Source organism: Caretta caretta, chromosome 18 (genome assembly GCF_965140235.1).
Source record: "Caretta caretta isolate rCarCar2 chromosome 18, rCarCar1.hap1, whole genome shotgun sequence".
NCBI lineage: Eukaryota > Metazoa > Chordata > Testudines > Cheloniidae > Caretta > Caretta caretta.
Window position 1 is genome coordinate 20,234,260 of NC_134223.1, and position 14,405 is coordinate 20,248,664.

General features: G+C 42.0%; 1 protein-coding gene across 8 annotated transcripts in view; it reads right to left on the reverse strand.

Annotated features, from left to right (window-relative positions):
- Positions 1-14,405, reverse strand: part of MEGF6 (multiple EGF like domains 6) — a 255,268-nt gene that overhangs the window by 216,066 nt on the left and 24,797 nt on the right. For all 8 annotated transcript variants that reach the window (XM_075120967.1, XM_075120965.1, XM_075120966.1 and 5 more), the window contains one exon: positions 8,467-8,576. In XM_075120967.1, the coding sequence (XP_074977068.1) occupies positions 8,467-8,576 (110 nt within the window). The remainder of the gene's footprint in view (positions 1-8,466; positions 8,577-14,405) is intronic.

Below are 14,405 nucleotides of genomic sequence, written 5' to 3' on the forward strand. Positions count from 1 at the left end.
AGGCAAAAGGCTCACCTCAGGGTATTCTTCCCAGAAAGTTAAAAAAGTATGGATTGGATGAATGGATTATAAGGTGGACAGAAAGTTGGTTAGATCGTCTGGCTCAACGGGTAGTGATCAACGGCTCGATGTCTAGCTGGCAGCCGGTATCAAGCGGCGTGCCCCAGGGTCGGTCCTGGGGCTGGTTTTGTTCAACATCTTCATTAATGATCTGAATGATGGGATGGATTGCACCCTCAGCAAGTTCAAGGATGGCACTAAGCTGGGGGGAGAGGTAGATATGCTGGAGGGTAGGGATAGGGTCCAGAGTGACCTACACAAATGGGAGGATTGGGCTAAAAGAAATCTGATGAGGTTCAACAAGGACAAGTGCAGAGTCCTGCACTTAGGACAGAAGAATCCCATGCACCGCTACAGGCTGGGGACTGACTGGCTAAGCAGCAGTTCTGCAGAAAAGGACCTGGGGATTACAGTTGACGAGAAGCTGGATATGAGTCAACAGTGTGCCCTTGTTGCCAAAAAGGTTAACGGCATATTGGGCTGCATTTGAAGGAGCATTGCCAGCAAATCAAGGGAAGTGATTATTTTCCTCTATTCGGCACTGGTGAGTCCACATCTGGAGTACTGCGTCCAGTTTTGGGCTCCCCACTACAGAAAGGATGTGGGCAAATTGGAGAGAGTCCAGCAGAGGGCAATGAAAATGATTATGGGGCTGGGGCACATGACTTACCAGGAAAGGCTGAGGGAACTGGACTTATTTAGTCTACAGAAGAGACAAGTGAGGGGGGGATTTGAAAGCAGCCTTCAACTATATGAAGGGGGATTCCAAAGAGGGTGGAGCTTGGCTGTTCTCAGTGGCGGCAGATGACAACAAGGAGCAATGGTCTCAAGTTGCAGTGCGGGAGGTCCAGATTGGATATTAGGAAACACTATTTCACTAGGAGGGTGGTGAAGCACGGGAATGGGTTACCTAGGGAAGTGGTGGAATCTCCATCCTTAGAGGTTTTTAAGATCATAGAATCATAGAATATCAGGGTTGGAAAGGACCCCTGAAGGTCATCTAATCCAACCCCCTGCTCGAAGCAGGACCAATTCCCAGATCAGGCTTGACAAAGCCCTGGCTGGGATGACTTAGTTGGGGTTGGACTAGATGATCTCCTGAGGTCTCTTCCAACCCTAATCTTCTATGATTCTATGAACAGAAATACAATTTATCCCTCTGAACTGACAAAACAATAAGCTTCCAGGAGCCAAGGGGCAATGTACACAGGAAAGTCAACCTCTTAAGGAAATTAAGTTGTTATATGAAAATATTTGCTGTGGATCACACCAACACACCTCATAAAATAATCGAGCCTTCCCTCATGAAGACCTGGTACAAGATTTTTTCTGTGGGTTGTGCAGCCCATGGTTATGCACCAAGCAGAGTTTTGACATATTTGCAGAATAGAAACCAACAGCTGAGCGTGGCTGCCAGAGCAGGCCCTGCTGAGTGCTGTTTAACTGCTCACTAGATGATATGCTAAAGCTAAACAGAACTGGCAGTGAGACATGTAGTTCAGCATAGGGTAACTCACTTTTAGTCTTTAATAGGCCATTTGTGACTAATAAAAGCTCCCCTCTTAATAAGGCAATCAGAATTTGGCTGCTTTCTATGCACCCCTTGGAGATGCTCAAAGTGCTCTTTCAACCCACCTTAGTCTCTGATAACCACCCCCCACACCAGACTTAACATTTTATTCTCCCTCTTCAGCCACAATCAAGCCTGTACCTCAGAACCTGGAAAACAAGCAAGAGTCAGCGCCAGGAAGTCTTGTGCTGTTTAACGAGACTGGCTTGTACCCATCAAAAAGTCAAAGTACTGAATCTCCCACTAAATCTTTCTTCCTGTTCCTCCACATTTCCCCTCCTTTTCACCATCCTCAACTCCTCTCCATCCTGCAGTTTCATTCGCTGAAATGGAAGGAGTTAGCAGGGGTGCCCAGACACAGTGTCTGTTACTGAACTCCAATAATTCCATTCAGGTTAAGAGCTACCAATTGTAAAGACTTGATGGGACTCAACTTTTCAGCAACCTGGAGCCAACAGTAGACATCATGAGGCTACCCAGACACACAGGCCTTGTACTGCACAGCAAGGAGCTTAACTACACTATTCAACCCATGTGGAATTTATGTGACATCTCAGATGTCATCTAATACTAATAGTTTTAGCTCAAAAGTCAATCTTATCAGTTATCATTAAGGATAGGAATCTGATACCAGACCATGAGTGAAAAAGGCTGTCATGACTTCTGACCTTTTCCCTCTTTAAACTGGGCTGTGCGGATGAATGGCCCAGGACAAAGGTGGATGAAAATGCAATTAGGAATGACATGGTAACAGAGCTGCAGCGAAGCAGCATGGGTTGACTTAAGTCAAAGTATTTAAATCACATTTTAATCATGATTTAAACCATCAAGCAGGAAAGCTCGATTTAAATAATCAATTTTCATCTTGTTTTGCAATTGTACTTTTTAGTTATTTTCCTAAAGATAGTTTCTAACCAATGAGACTCAATTAAAAAAATATATGTTCATTTGCAAATAAATATAGCCCTTTACCCAAAATTTGGTACTTAACCATAAGAACACAATATATCTATACATATTTAAACAATTACATAGCTTGCACATTTATTCAGATTATTGTTTACATATTTCAGTATATTAGAAAATGATGAATAATGCACTTATTATACAATGGTCATTGTTTACTTGTGATTTGTATCAAGCTCTATTTGGGTAGAAATTGGCATTCAATTCACATGTATAAAAACAACATTATAAAACTGGTATATTAATTAAATAAAATTTTTTAAAAATGTGCTAGACAAAAAAAAAGTAAGTTTATTGAGTCATTCTGCATTTAAAACTGATGTATTAAACAAAGGAAGTATTATCTGTAGTTAGTAAACTGAGCTGATCGTTTCTGGTGACCATGTTCTTCAGACTTTAGAACTAGTAGATCTCATTCTCTCTCACCTAGTTGTTACTCATAGATTGGAAGAGGAAAATAAGCTTGCCTTTCAACTCTTGGTGGTTTCTTAACTTGACTGAACTAGTCATTCAACTGAACTAGCAGAATAAACTGAAATGAAAAAAATATTCTCTCTGCACCTGCAGAAGAGGCTAGTGGTGTCAAAAACTGGTAAAAGGAATTCAACGCACACTCTGGTTCCAGGTGCTTAGCCAGTGACTTCCACCAGTTCAGAGGTTTGACTTTTAAAAAACTTCTGCAGCAAACGTGTACACCTTAATTTTTATTCATTTACTTTTTATTTTATCTAAATGTAGTTTAATTATAAGTAGTTTAGACCTTATCATAATTTCAATTTTAAGTAGATTTATTTTAAAAAAGAAAAATGGATTTAAGCAAAATAAAGCAATTCAAAATTTTAAAAAATCTGATTTTTTAATCATCACTTATTTTCCACTGTGAGCACAAGGGAGGAGAAAAAGCAGGTAATCCACAAGGGAACTGAGCACTACACATTTATAAGGTGAGATCTGACAACTCCTGGGAATGTTATAAGCCCAGCAGACAACTACAAATGGCACAGGGAGAGGGGAATAGCAGGGAAATCAAATATTCCTCAAGAAATTTTCAAATCTCTGCGGAGCATTAATTCTTTAGAGCTCTTCCTTAAGTGACATTTTACAGGGTGTTTCAATGAAACTTTCCATCCATTTCCCAATTATTCATTCCCAGCAGAGACGCTGAACTCTGTTGGTCATTAAGCAGTTCCCAGCCTGATGGCACTGCATAGGCCATTCTCACACCTCTAAATACTTGGACAAGCACCTTTTGGAGGCTGGAATAAGCCCTCAGTGTTTCAAGCCAGCTGTAAGCCTGCTAAACAAGGAAGAGGCAGAGTGTGGGTATCAGTTGCCTAGGCAAAGCACTCTCCTGCAAGGCAGGTAATACAGCCCTGGGAAAAGCACACTCTTCAGGGTTGGGTTAATAACCAGGCAGGTACCGGGTCCTTGGTCTTCCATAATATTATTTATCGAACATCAGATACTACTTCATGACTGTGAAAGAGAGAAGCTACAGGCATGGCTGAGCGACAGGCACAAGCATAAGAACACAGAGAGTGCAAAGTTACCCGCACAGAGCATCGTGTGCTTCTGCTTTTAGACAGATGGAAGGGTTAGCCTCGCAAAAGGAAGAAGAGCATAAGTAAGCGAAGAGATTTGTAAAGGAGCATTCCAACGCCTGGAGGAATGAGCACATGGCAGTGAAGAAATGTTAACTCAAACTGGAAGACAGAAAAAGATGTTCTTGCTAGCTTGAGTCTGCCTTACAGTCTCCTACAGTTCTAATTATATTTTCACCATTGATGGCCTTGCCCACGTGTCTGCATGGAGCAGGAACAATATCCATTACATCTCTGAGGACAGACACTCAACTAGAATAATTTGGCATAGCTCCATTACTTCAACAGAACTACACCAATTGACACCAGCTGAGGACCAGGCCCTGAGCCTTCAGTGTTACATGAGGTAGTTTCCACAGCAAATCTTGCAGAATTCACAGCTTACTGGGTACACTTCTCTGTCAAAGTAGTTCTTCATTAATACAGTTTATTCAACTCATTTCCTATCTCCATCCTTACCCCTCCCCTTTTGATTAAAGGATCCATAAAAGTCTAGACAAGAACCCCAAAAAACCACAAAGTTCCCACTAGAGAACTGGGGGACTGGGCAGAAAAGTAATTACATCCATGCAAGCCAAAAAGCTGGAGATGCTACAGGGCCCCCTCAGGACAGAATATTTTGATATGTGAAAGAACAACAAACAATGTATTGCTGATTGAAGCAGAAAGCCTGGATATAAGTCACTTGCCACCCCACAGAGCAGTGTTGAATGGTGGGTAGATAGAACATTTAGGATAAACAGCTCTCTGATCTGTTAAACAACAGCTTTCTCCTATAGTGGTTGACAGTGGTGTGCCAACTTTAGCCACCAGGCTTAAGCACTCTGTTGTTGCTGCACCAGGTTCTAACAAAGTTTGACCAGACAGCGCAGACTGGACCAAACCATGTTATAACTGGGGCCAAAAACCTAGTCTACAGTCCTGGTCTAATTCAGCCATGGTTACAACACAGCTGTCTCCCGACATGGTTAAAGAACAGCTCTCTTGAAGTACTATTCGGACCGCAGCACGTGCCAGATCATTAAATAGCACTATAAAGCCTCACAAGATAGAAATATGCCATGGCCATATTGGAGATGGAACATCTATATTTTCACTTTGCTAGGGGTATAAACACAGTTTTATGCTCAAAAGAAATTGAAGATAAAAAAAGAAAGAAGGTTTGAATGTAGGTTCCAGAAAGGCACTTGGAAACCCAGTGCACATTTCCATGTGAGCCCACGCCAGATGTGATCAGTGAAAAAACCTTTGACTTCGGAAACTGAAACCCTTCTGCCACAAATGAAACAACAGCTCCACATTATCAAGCCAACCTTTTTGCATTCTAGATTCTCCAGTTCTGCCAGAATTTCTACTGAAGTGGGTTTGGGCCAGCAATGACCCTCCCGAAAGCCTTCCTTTTCTAATAGCATTATATAGGTCCTTGTTCTTGTCACCCACAAATCAAAGTTCATCCCTCACCTCAATTTCTGGTAACAATTTGCCATCTCCCTCTTTTTTTATTTTTCTGGAGTAGCAACAGCCTCATTTTCCTTTAGTCAGGGCTCAGCCTGAGTTCCTGCCAGTTTTGGCTCCACCTGCAGAGACACCCAGGACTAACTGAGCTAACCCTGGATCCTGTTAAAAAGGAGATAAAATACACAAGCTGCCTGTGACCGGGAATATTATCCTAAGATACTCTAAGTGCTCAGGGTTAGCCAAACACAGAGGCAGCCAGCAGTGGCATTGCTGGAGTTATAGGGAGCCAGGAACTTAAATAGCCAAAGCAGAGAGGCAGGAGTGGAATTGCAGAGTTAACCAAGACAGCAGGATGGTAAGGTAGAGCGTGTTGCAGCCACAAGGTTCCTATTTTTTCACATTTACCCCCTTCCCACCAAAGTATTATTTTAACTGGTTACCTGAATCACCTTTGCCCCTACTTTGAAATCTCAAGGCTCGTGAACAGAAGCAAGAGAAAATCATTGGCTTTGAAGTCTGCTTTTCAACCTACATTGCAGGCACAAAGCAAAAACTTCCAGCTTTGTTCCTCCCGGGGCTCATATGCAAAAATACCCAAACAAACAAAACTTAAAAGGAAACAACAGGGTCTACTGACTTATGCATAATAAGAAAATAAATGGCATTTGTTCTCCTGTCACATCAGCAACAGGCACATGATGAATATTTAAATAGCCCAACGCCTTTGTTCTCAGAAGGCCCAGACATACTTCATTCTTTATGAGAATCCGGCATCCTCTATGTACTCTGCTTATTATCCCCTGAATCAATTCTTCTACAAACAGTCTAATGCAGTTAGAGATTATTCCTACACCTTTGACTTTCAGTACGTACAGTTGGGATGACAAGTTAAGAGGTTTCTCTAGGCAGTTCTCTTTCCCTTCCTCTTGCTCCCTTCCTGTATAGAATTATTCACTTCCTCTATAGGAAATTCATTACAGTAGTCACTTTTCTGAGTTCAGCTGAGAGTATTATCTGCCTGCTGCAACTGGGTTATGAAGGACCCACAGAGTTTCCTCTGACACAATGGACTTAGCCTCCTATATTATCATCCTTTAAATCAGAAAAATAAAAATTGGCTTGCTAGACACATCTTACTCTTTCATCCTCACTTCAAGAAGCAAAGTGCAAGAAAATGGGTCTGCAAGCCCTTCTGGAGAACAAAAGAGGACTAGCTGTAAGAGACATTTTCCAATGCCCCAGGTCAATTACAATCAAAATCATTTTAAAAATGGATACGAAACCTGTTGGCTTTTGTTCTTTTGATGTCAGGACAGCCAAGCATGCACACCCTTTGTTAGTTCTCCTGTCTATCGCCTCTAATGAAAGCTAAATTTTAATGACATTAGTAGAAAATGCATCTCCCAGTGCTAATTAAAAAAGGAGCTGATGATTTTATTCAGTTACTGAGCATGAAATTAATAATATAATCATGAAGAATATGCGTGATACTCCCTCACTAGTAACTTTTATTTCTATGTATGTGCTTGGCTATATCAGTGTGAGATCCAAGAGAATATTTCTCTTTTTTCAAGCTATCCAAATATACCATTTTAATCAACCGTGTTTCATAATAAAAGCAAATACTAATAATATTTTGCACCTCCATAGCATAATCCATCAAGAGATTTTAATACACTTTAAAAACATTAAAGGAACCTTGCAACACACTTGTGAAGTAGGTACCTTTATATCCATTTTACATATGGTTAAGCTGGGGCAAAGAGAGATTTACCAAAAGTCTCAAAGCATGGCAGTGGAAGAACTGGGCCTAGAACCCAGCAGCCCTGACTCCAAGTCCCTCACTCTAAACCACCAGAGATATCACAACCCCAGCTCATTCATACCGGACAGTTAACTTCCTGTTCTGGGAGTGTGACATTAACCCTTTCTACTGTGGTCCTGACAGTACTAAACGCCAGCAGTTTAAGAAGTCCCAAAATCCTTTATAAGGGGAGATCAGCCGAAAAGAAAGTGGGTAGGGAGAGCCCCAAGTTCAGCCAGCTGAATTCCAAGCTTGAAAAATCCTAAAATATAACCAAAAATCATTTGACCGTTTTCAAGATATAAGGGGAAGCGTCTCTCAGATTATGTAAATTCATGAATGAACCTCTCTCTCTCATTCTTATTTAATAAGTGCAGGGAGGGGCAAACAAAACAGGAAGCACACACAGTTGAGTGTCCATAAATTTCCAGTCAAATCTCACAGGGCTCCTGCACCACAGTAGTGAAACACATTTTTGTATATGAACAGTTCAAAGGCTTCATTTGTCAAAAGCTTCATTTCCAAGGCCTCCTCCTATGATGAAGAGGTGAGAAGCACTCCAGGAAATGCTGAGCAAGAGGAATTTGTAGGCAAATTAGCTAACTATCACTGGCATGTTCACTTACATAACCAGCAATTAATGTTACGTTTAATGATAACTCCACTCAGAGTTGGGATTACAGCTTTCTGCAGCTTCTGCCACTGGGGCACTTTAAATCACCAGCTTGTGATACGTTTTAAAATGTTAGTAGCTTTTGGCAACTGGGTAACTGAATAATGTGACCCTGAAAATCTCCGTGTGTTAGAATGTGGAAGTTCTATACAAAACAGAAAGTGGCTCACACCACTTCACAGGAGTCCAGAGAGAAACTTCCTCTCCCATTAAAAGAAAGTATTCTTCTAAGACAGGGGTTTACAGCATCTGCCGCAGTGTACTGACCATGAAATAAGCATGCAAAGACAACTGGAATGAGAAGAAAACCTCATCGGTGCACAGTGGTACTTACAGTAAAGGCAGCCAGCATCCCCTCCAAGCTGGGACCATCCTGGGCAGCACTTGTACACAGTCTGGTATTCCATGCTGTACACCTGCCTGTAGTCTGTGTAATATGCTGTTCTAAAACACAAAACACAACCACCATTAACCCCTGGAGGAGGAGGATTTAGTATTAAAATGGAGTGCACAGAAGATTCAAATCTGACTGTAGCACCTAAATAAAAAGAATTCAATTTCAAATACTTTGCATAGTTTCCCACATATTCTAACAACAATCATGGATCGTAACATAATGCTTTTCAATCCATTTTAAAGAGGTAGGAGACAGCCCGGGGGAGCGGGCTCCAGAACAAGCCTAGCACTTTTCTTCTTGTCCGAGCTGTGTATTTAATTAATTCCTTTGCAGTTTTGTGAAATCGCTTCCCCCCTAATTTAAACTGCTGTTTGTCAAAGGAAAGTCAATTTATAAAAACAACAGGTATTTAAATCTAGCACCGGTGAGCGAGTCACACCAAGGGGCTGGTGAGAGCTCAAAAACTATTTGGCTTATGATGAAGGAATTTAAATATATATTCATATATATGCTAGCATCCTACCGGAAAACATCAAGCTATTCCATGCGCAGACGGCTCCTGATGCAGTTGTGGATTAACCAACAAGCTACTCACAGGCAGAGCTGTGGGGAAGTTTCCAGTCTCCTCAATTCTCTTGCTCCCCCCTTAGCAACCATGACGAACACTCAACCCTACATCACTGCACATAGGACTGGAAGGGACCTTCTGGCTCATCAAGTCTAGTCTCCTGCTACCGCAGTCAATACAGTTCTAGAATCCCATTCTTAAATGCATCAAGCTCTTCTCGGGGCTCCTGCCACTCCTTTACCCCTTCCAGAACTGTTCTATTTATATAAAATAAAACTAGCTTCATGACTGACAGCTGTGGCCACTAAAGGGGTGCCAGGACATGGGGTGCCACATGCAACACTGCTTTTCACATGAACCCAGTACTGGGCTCTGTGTAAAGAACCCACTGTCCAGGCCAATTTCTTCAAAGGGTCCCAGAGGACTGAAAACCTTCACAGCAATCCTGTGCCAAGTTTCTAGTGAACCTGCTCCTCTCCCAGGGAGGGGTTATTAGTCTTACATTCAAATTAGACAGTGTGGTGCATTTCAGGGTCTGGCTGAATTGGAATCATAGAATCATAGGACTGGAAGGGACCTTGAGAGGCCATTTAGTCCAGTCCCTTGCACTTATGGCAGGACTAAGTATTATCTAGACCATCCCTGACAGGTGTTTGTCTAATCTGCTCTTAAAAATCTCCAATGATGGAGATTCCACAATCTCCCTAGGCAATTTGCTCCCAATTAACAGCCACCCCAATATCCCACCCGACCAAATCCTGAAAAACCCCCACCAGCTGCCATAACAAATCTATTGCACATGGTAAATAACAATGATATCTAACTCGTAGAAATCAAAGCCCTTCACACAGGAGGTCAATATCATTATCCCCATTTCTCAGATGGGAAAACTGAGACACAAAGAGGGAGTAACTTGCCCAAGGTCACCCAGCAGGCTAGTAGCACAGTCAGTAATAGAACCCAGGTCTGCTGAGTCCCAGTCCTGTGCTCTATCCACTAAGCCACACCACATCTCTTGCAGCAGCTGAAGCTCCAGAACTTCTCAGGGCCCAGCAGGATCATTATGCTTATTTTTGGTAATGCCCACGGCCCTGAGCAGGAATGGGGCTCTATTACCACAGACATTGTACTAAGGCAGAAGCTGAAGATCTTTTAATGACTCCTGCTCATGACTTCCAGGTGAGATGTCAGTCTGACGAACAGATGTTGAGTTAAAACATAAATAAATGTGACACTTTTCCCCCCGAAAATTTAGTGCTCTGTGTATCTGAAAATCAAAAGCGGAGATAAAACGTTTGAAGCTGATTTTAGAAATCCTACTTTGGCAGAAAATGAAACTCCTCCCCAAAGCACAATGGACAAACAGCAACAACAAATATTTGGCACAGCTGAAAGTGTTGTACGCATCCACTGAAAATATTTACCCTAACTAATCCTGGTTGTTTGACTTTGTCTACATGACTCTACAAAGAAACTAAATAGTGATGCACTAACCAAATTAATTCCCATGAAGGAAATCTTCAACTACACTTCGTTGCCAATGAGTATATGAGGTCACAGCTGATAAAAATAAAAACAGTTACCCATTTTTGTACAAGCTTTTAGCAAATTGTGAAGGAAGTAACCTGGGTTCACACACAACTAAGAATGGAATTCACTAAAGACAGCTAGCAATCAGGCTGAAATCTATTGGGATCTCTTGGTGTCAAGAGCTTCTCACCACCCAATGCCTTGTGTTCAAAACAAATATTGCTTTTAATGTAATGTAATGTGCATTACAATGTGCAAAGTTAATGCCAGGGATGCGGTATGTAACTAAACCCAAAAGCATTTAGTGTAGAAATGAATAATATTACCCACCAATGAGTGGGGAACGCAAACATTTCTATGCATTGTTGTGACAGGAAAAGATTTTTTCCCCATGCAGATTCACTGAGACATTGCTGGACTGTACTACAACAGTCAGTGTGGGGTTTTTTTTTAGGCTGCATAGACTCATACATGGAGGGCAAGCTGCTCCAAGGAAAATCAAAGGACAGTAGGAAAAACTTTATAGACTGTATTCTGCCCTTGGACATTCATGTGCAGCTCCTACATAGGTCAAAGGGGAGTAGAGGAAGCAGTGCTTAACCCTAAAACTCTCTAAGATATTATAACAGACTACCTACGGAAGCAGTGGAACTAAGATAGCAGAGGCTAAGAACTACGGGAGAGGAGTTGAGGATATTGAAAAGTCCTGCCATATGCAAAACTTTACAAAGAAAAATGGGATCCAATATAACATTCTATAACTGATCCAGACACAGAAAACTAGACTGGAGAAAACACAGCTCTTGGAACCACTCTCCACACCTGCTGGGATGACTCAATAACTTAGGTGTTTTTGCATCCCTAATTTGAATGATTCTCTGATCTTTTTGTTCAGCTGAGCACTGGCACAACTTCCTTCAGGAACCCCCCAGAAGTTGGTAGGATGGAGAGCTACTCTTGCTACCTAACAGAGCATCCAGAGATGTTGCACAAAAAGAAACGGCAAAATATAGATAATGGGACCCAAAACAATCAACGTTCCCCAAGACGGCAGAAAATACCAGCTCAGCAGCAAACCATTAATCTGTCGAGATAACAGTTATGAGAAGCACCTTCATTCTGATGGCAAAGCAAAGCCACCAGCTAGTGCAGCAACCCAGTGTCAAATTCTCTTTTTTCCTTGCCCTCCGTTAGAATCAATAAAACCTAATGATGCGGGAGACTCTGCACGGAGCCTGGGTTCCATTCTGCCCTCAACCGATTTCTAAATGTCTAGTTGAGCTGTGTGAGTGAACAACCTCGGCCCATCTCCAACTAACTTTATAAGTCAGGCCCAAGATTAACACATTTACTGAATCTTGAACTCAAGGTTCAGTTCAAGTAGATTTAAAATGTGATGCAAATATTTTCCACAGTCCCAATTGCCAGTGCTCTATGGATGTCACCAAGTATAAAGAAAGTGGAAGGCGGAATAAGGAGGTGTGGAAAGAACTGTTAAAGGAGATTGTTTATCTTAGCTTTTGTTTTCTCGTTCAGAGTTTCTGGCCCAGAGTTATTCAGAACAGCCAGAGCTAATGGAACTCTAGCTTAGAAAAATACTATAGTGTCCTGCTGATGAAAGATCCATTTACATGCCCTTGAGTACACGGCTTACATGCATCAGCGTGTGATTCCTGAAGGCTATGTCAAACTAAACTCTTTGTTGTTAAAACAGACACAAATAGTACCAAAAATATAACATTTCCCGGAGCAGCTAGCTACACAACCCCTTGGATGTTTAGTTTATCCAATGCAGAACAATTTTTCACACTCTAAACCAGCAACCACCATGTCTTGAGGTCCCACATATTAACACACCAGCAGGACCACAGAAGTGATAGTTGGACAAGACCTATTAGATAATCTAGTCCACCACTACTAATGCCCCAGTCAATGAAGGACTGTTCCCTACAGTCAATTTTCTAGCATAAAGTGTTATTTATTTTTATAAAATGTGGCAACCCCAATAATCTGGGCCCATATACAAATTTTATAAAAACAACCACTATCACTTCAAGCAATGTCCAAAAAGAAACCCCCCAAAAAAACAACCAACCAGCCCTCTCAAACCCAACTGACTCTTGGACAATCCGTGTCCAGACACCCCAAGGGAAGAACAGAAGGTTTAAACCCTCAAAAATAAGCAATTAAACCAACTGATTGCACACAGTGTTATTTTACTGTAAGAGTATATTGAGTAAGATCTTTTATGGAAGCTTGTAATGCACTGAACAGTCACTCTGAGATAGGCATACAGGTTATGGTTATGAACGTGTTAGTTACAATTACAATTTTCTATACATATAGTGGTGCCTCTTCTGCTCTCCATTGCCCCAACGAGTATTCACCCGCCCTCCAGAAAAAGCCTGAAAAAAACGGAAAAATGCATTTGTCAGTGGACTCTGACTCACACAAAATTCATCCATTTTAGCAGGCCTGCTATGGGTTTAGGCTCCAAATGATATCACTTTACCAGTATCTGCAGTGCCACAAGAACATACACAGGGACAGCAGGGGCTATCGATAATTACCACTAACGTTTACTGAATTATTGTCCACGCAGCCCTACAGACAGCTGCTCCTCATTAAGCAGGTGAAACTACACTAGGGAGAGGAATAGCAGATGCTGTATTTTCCTAGTCACGTCCATTAACTCAGATAAGTTGCAGCCAAGGTCAGACCAGCCTTCTGTGTGTCAGATCCTGAGTCTGTTAATATGTTTCCTGAACCCAGTGTTGTTGGAGCACAGTCCAACTGGAGCAGCTCCAGTGGGTGAAACGGAGGCTGCATAACATTCACACGGATGCCGTAACCGTGCACTCCAGTGACTTCAGCTGCACGGCACAAGAGAGTTTGGCATCAGATCGTCATTCTAATGGGATGTATTGCTGCTGTAATGGAAACTTCCAGCAGGAAGATCAGAAGGAAGAGAACAGCAGAGACAGCCTGATGAAAGGATTTTTAAAGTTCCTTTTATATCACTTATTTTTCATATTCGATAGGTAAATTCTGCTCCCAGTTACATGGGAGCAGCCCCATGGTTTTTGGCAGAAACTAAATCCCAGCATTGGAACATACAAGCTGTCATCCACCCTGGAATTGTGAAACACCATTTGCCCCAACCCACTATTTGGCCACCTCTGAGGGCTCTGATTTCCACCCTCAGACAAGGTGATGTCTCTTTCCAAGACTGCTCTCAGTGTTGGGTCTGTGCGACTCTGTAAATTAGCTAGCCAAACTACGAAAAGAAAAGGAGGACTTGTGGCACCTTAGAGACTAACAAATTTATTTGAGCATAAGCTTTCGTGAGCTATAGCTCACTTCATTGGATGCATTCAGTGAAGTGAGCTGTAGCTCACAAAAGCTTATGCTCAAATAAATTTCCACTGAATGCATCCGATGAAGTGAGCTCTAGCTCACGAAAGCTTATGCTCAAATAAATTTGTTAGTCTCTAAGGTGCCACAAGTACTCCTTTTCTTTTTGAGAATACAGACTAACACGGTTGCTACTCTGAAACCAAACTATGAAGTTATCTTGGTGGGCCTCTGCTCAGTTCCTAGCAGACAGGGGTCCACTCCAAAAACCCACCAGCCACCCAAATCTTGTTTGGAGTCTTAATCCAGAAGCTAAGGACTGAACGGGCTTGGATAATACACTTTTCTCTTAGGAATGGTCAGGCCACTTCAGGGCTGATGTACCTCGGCAGACAGAATGGGGAATCAGGCTACAGCTGCCTGC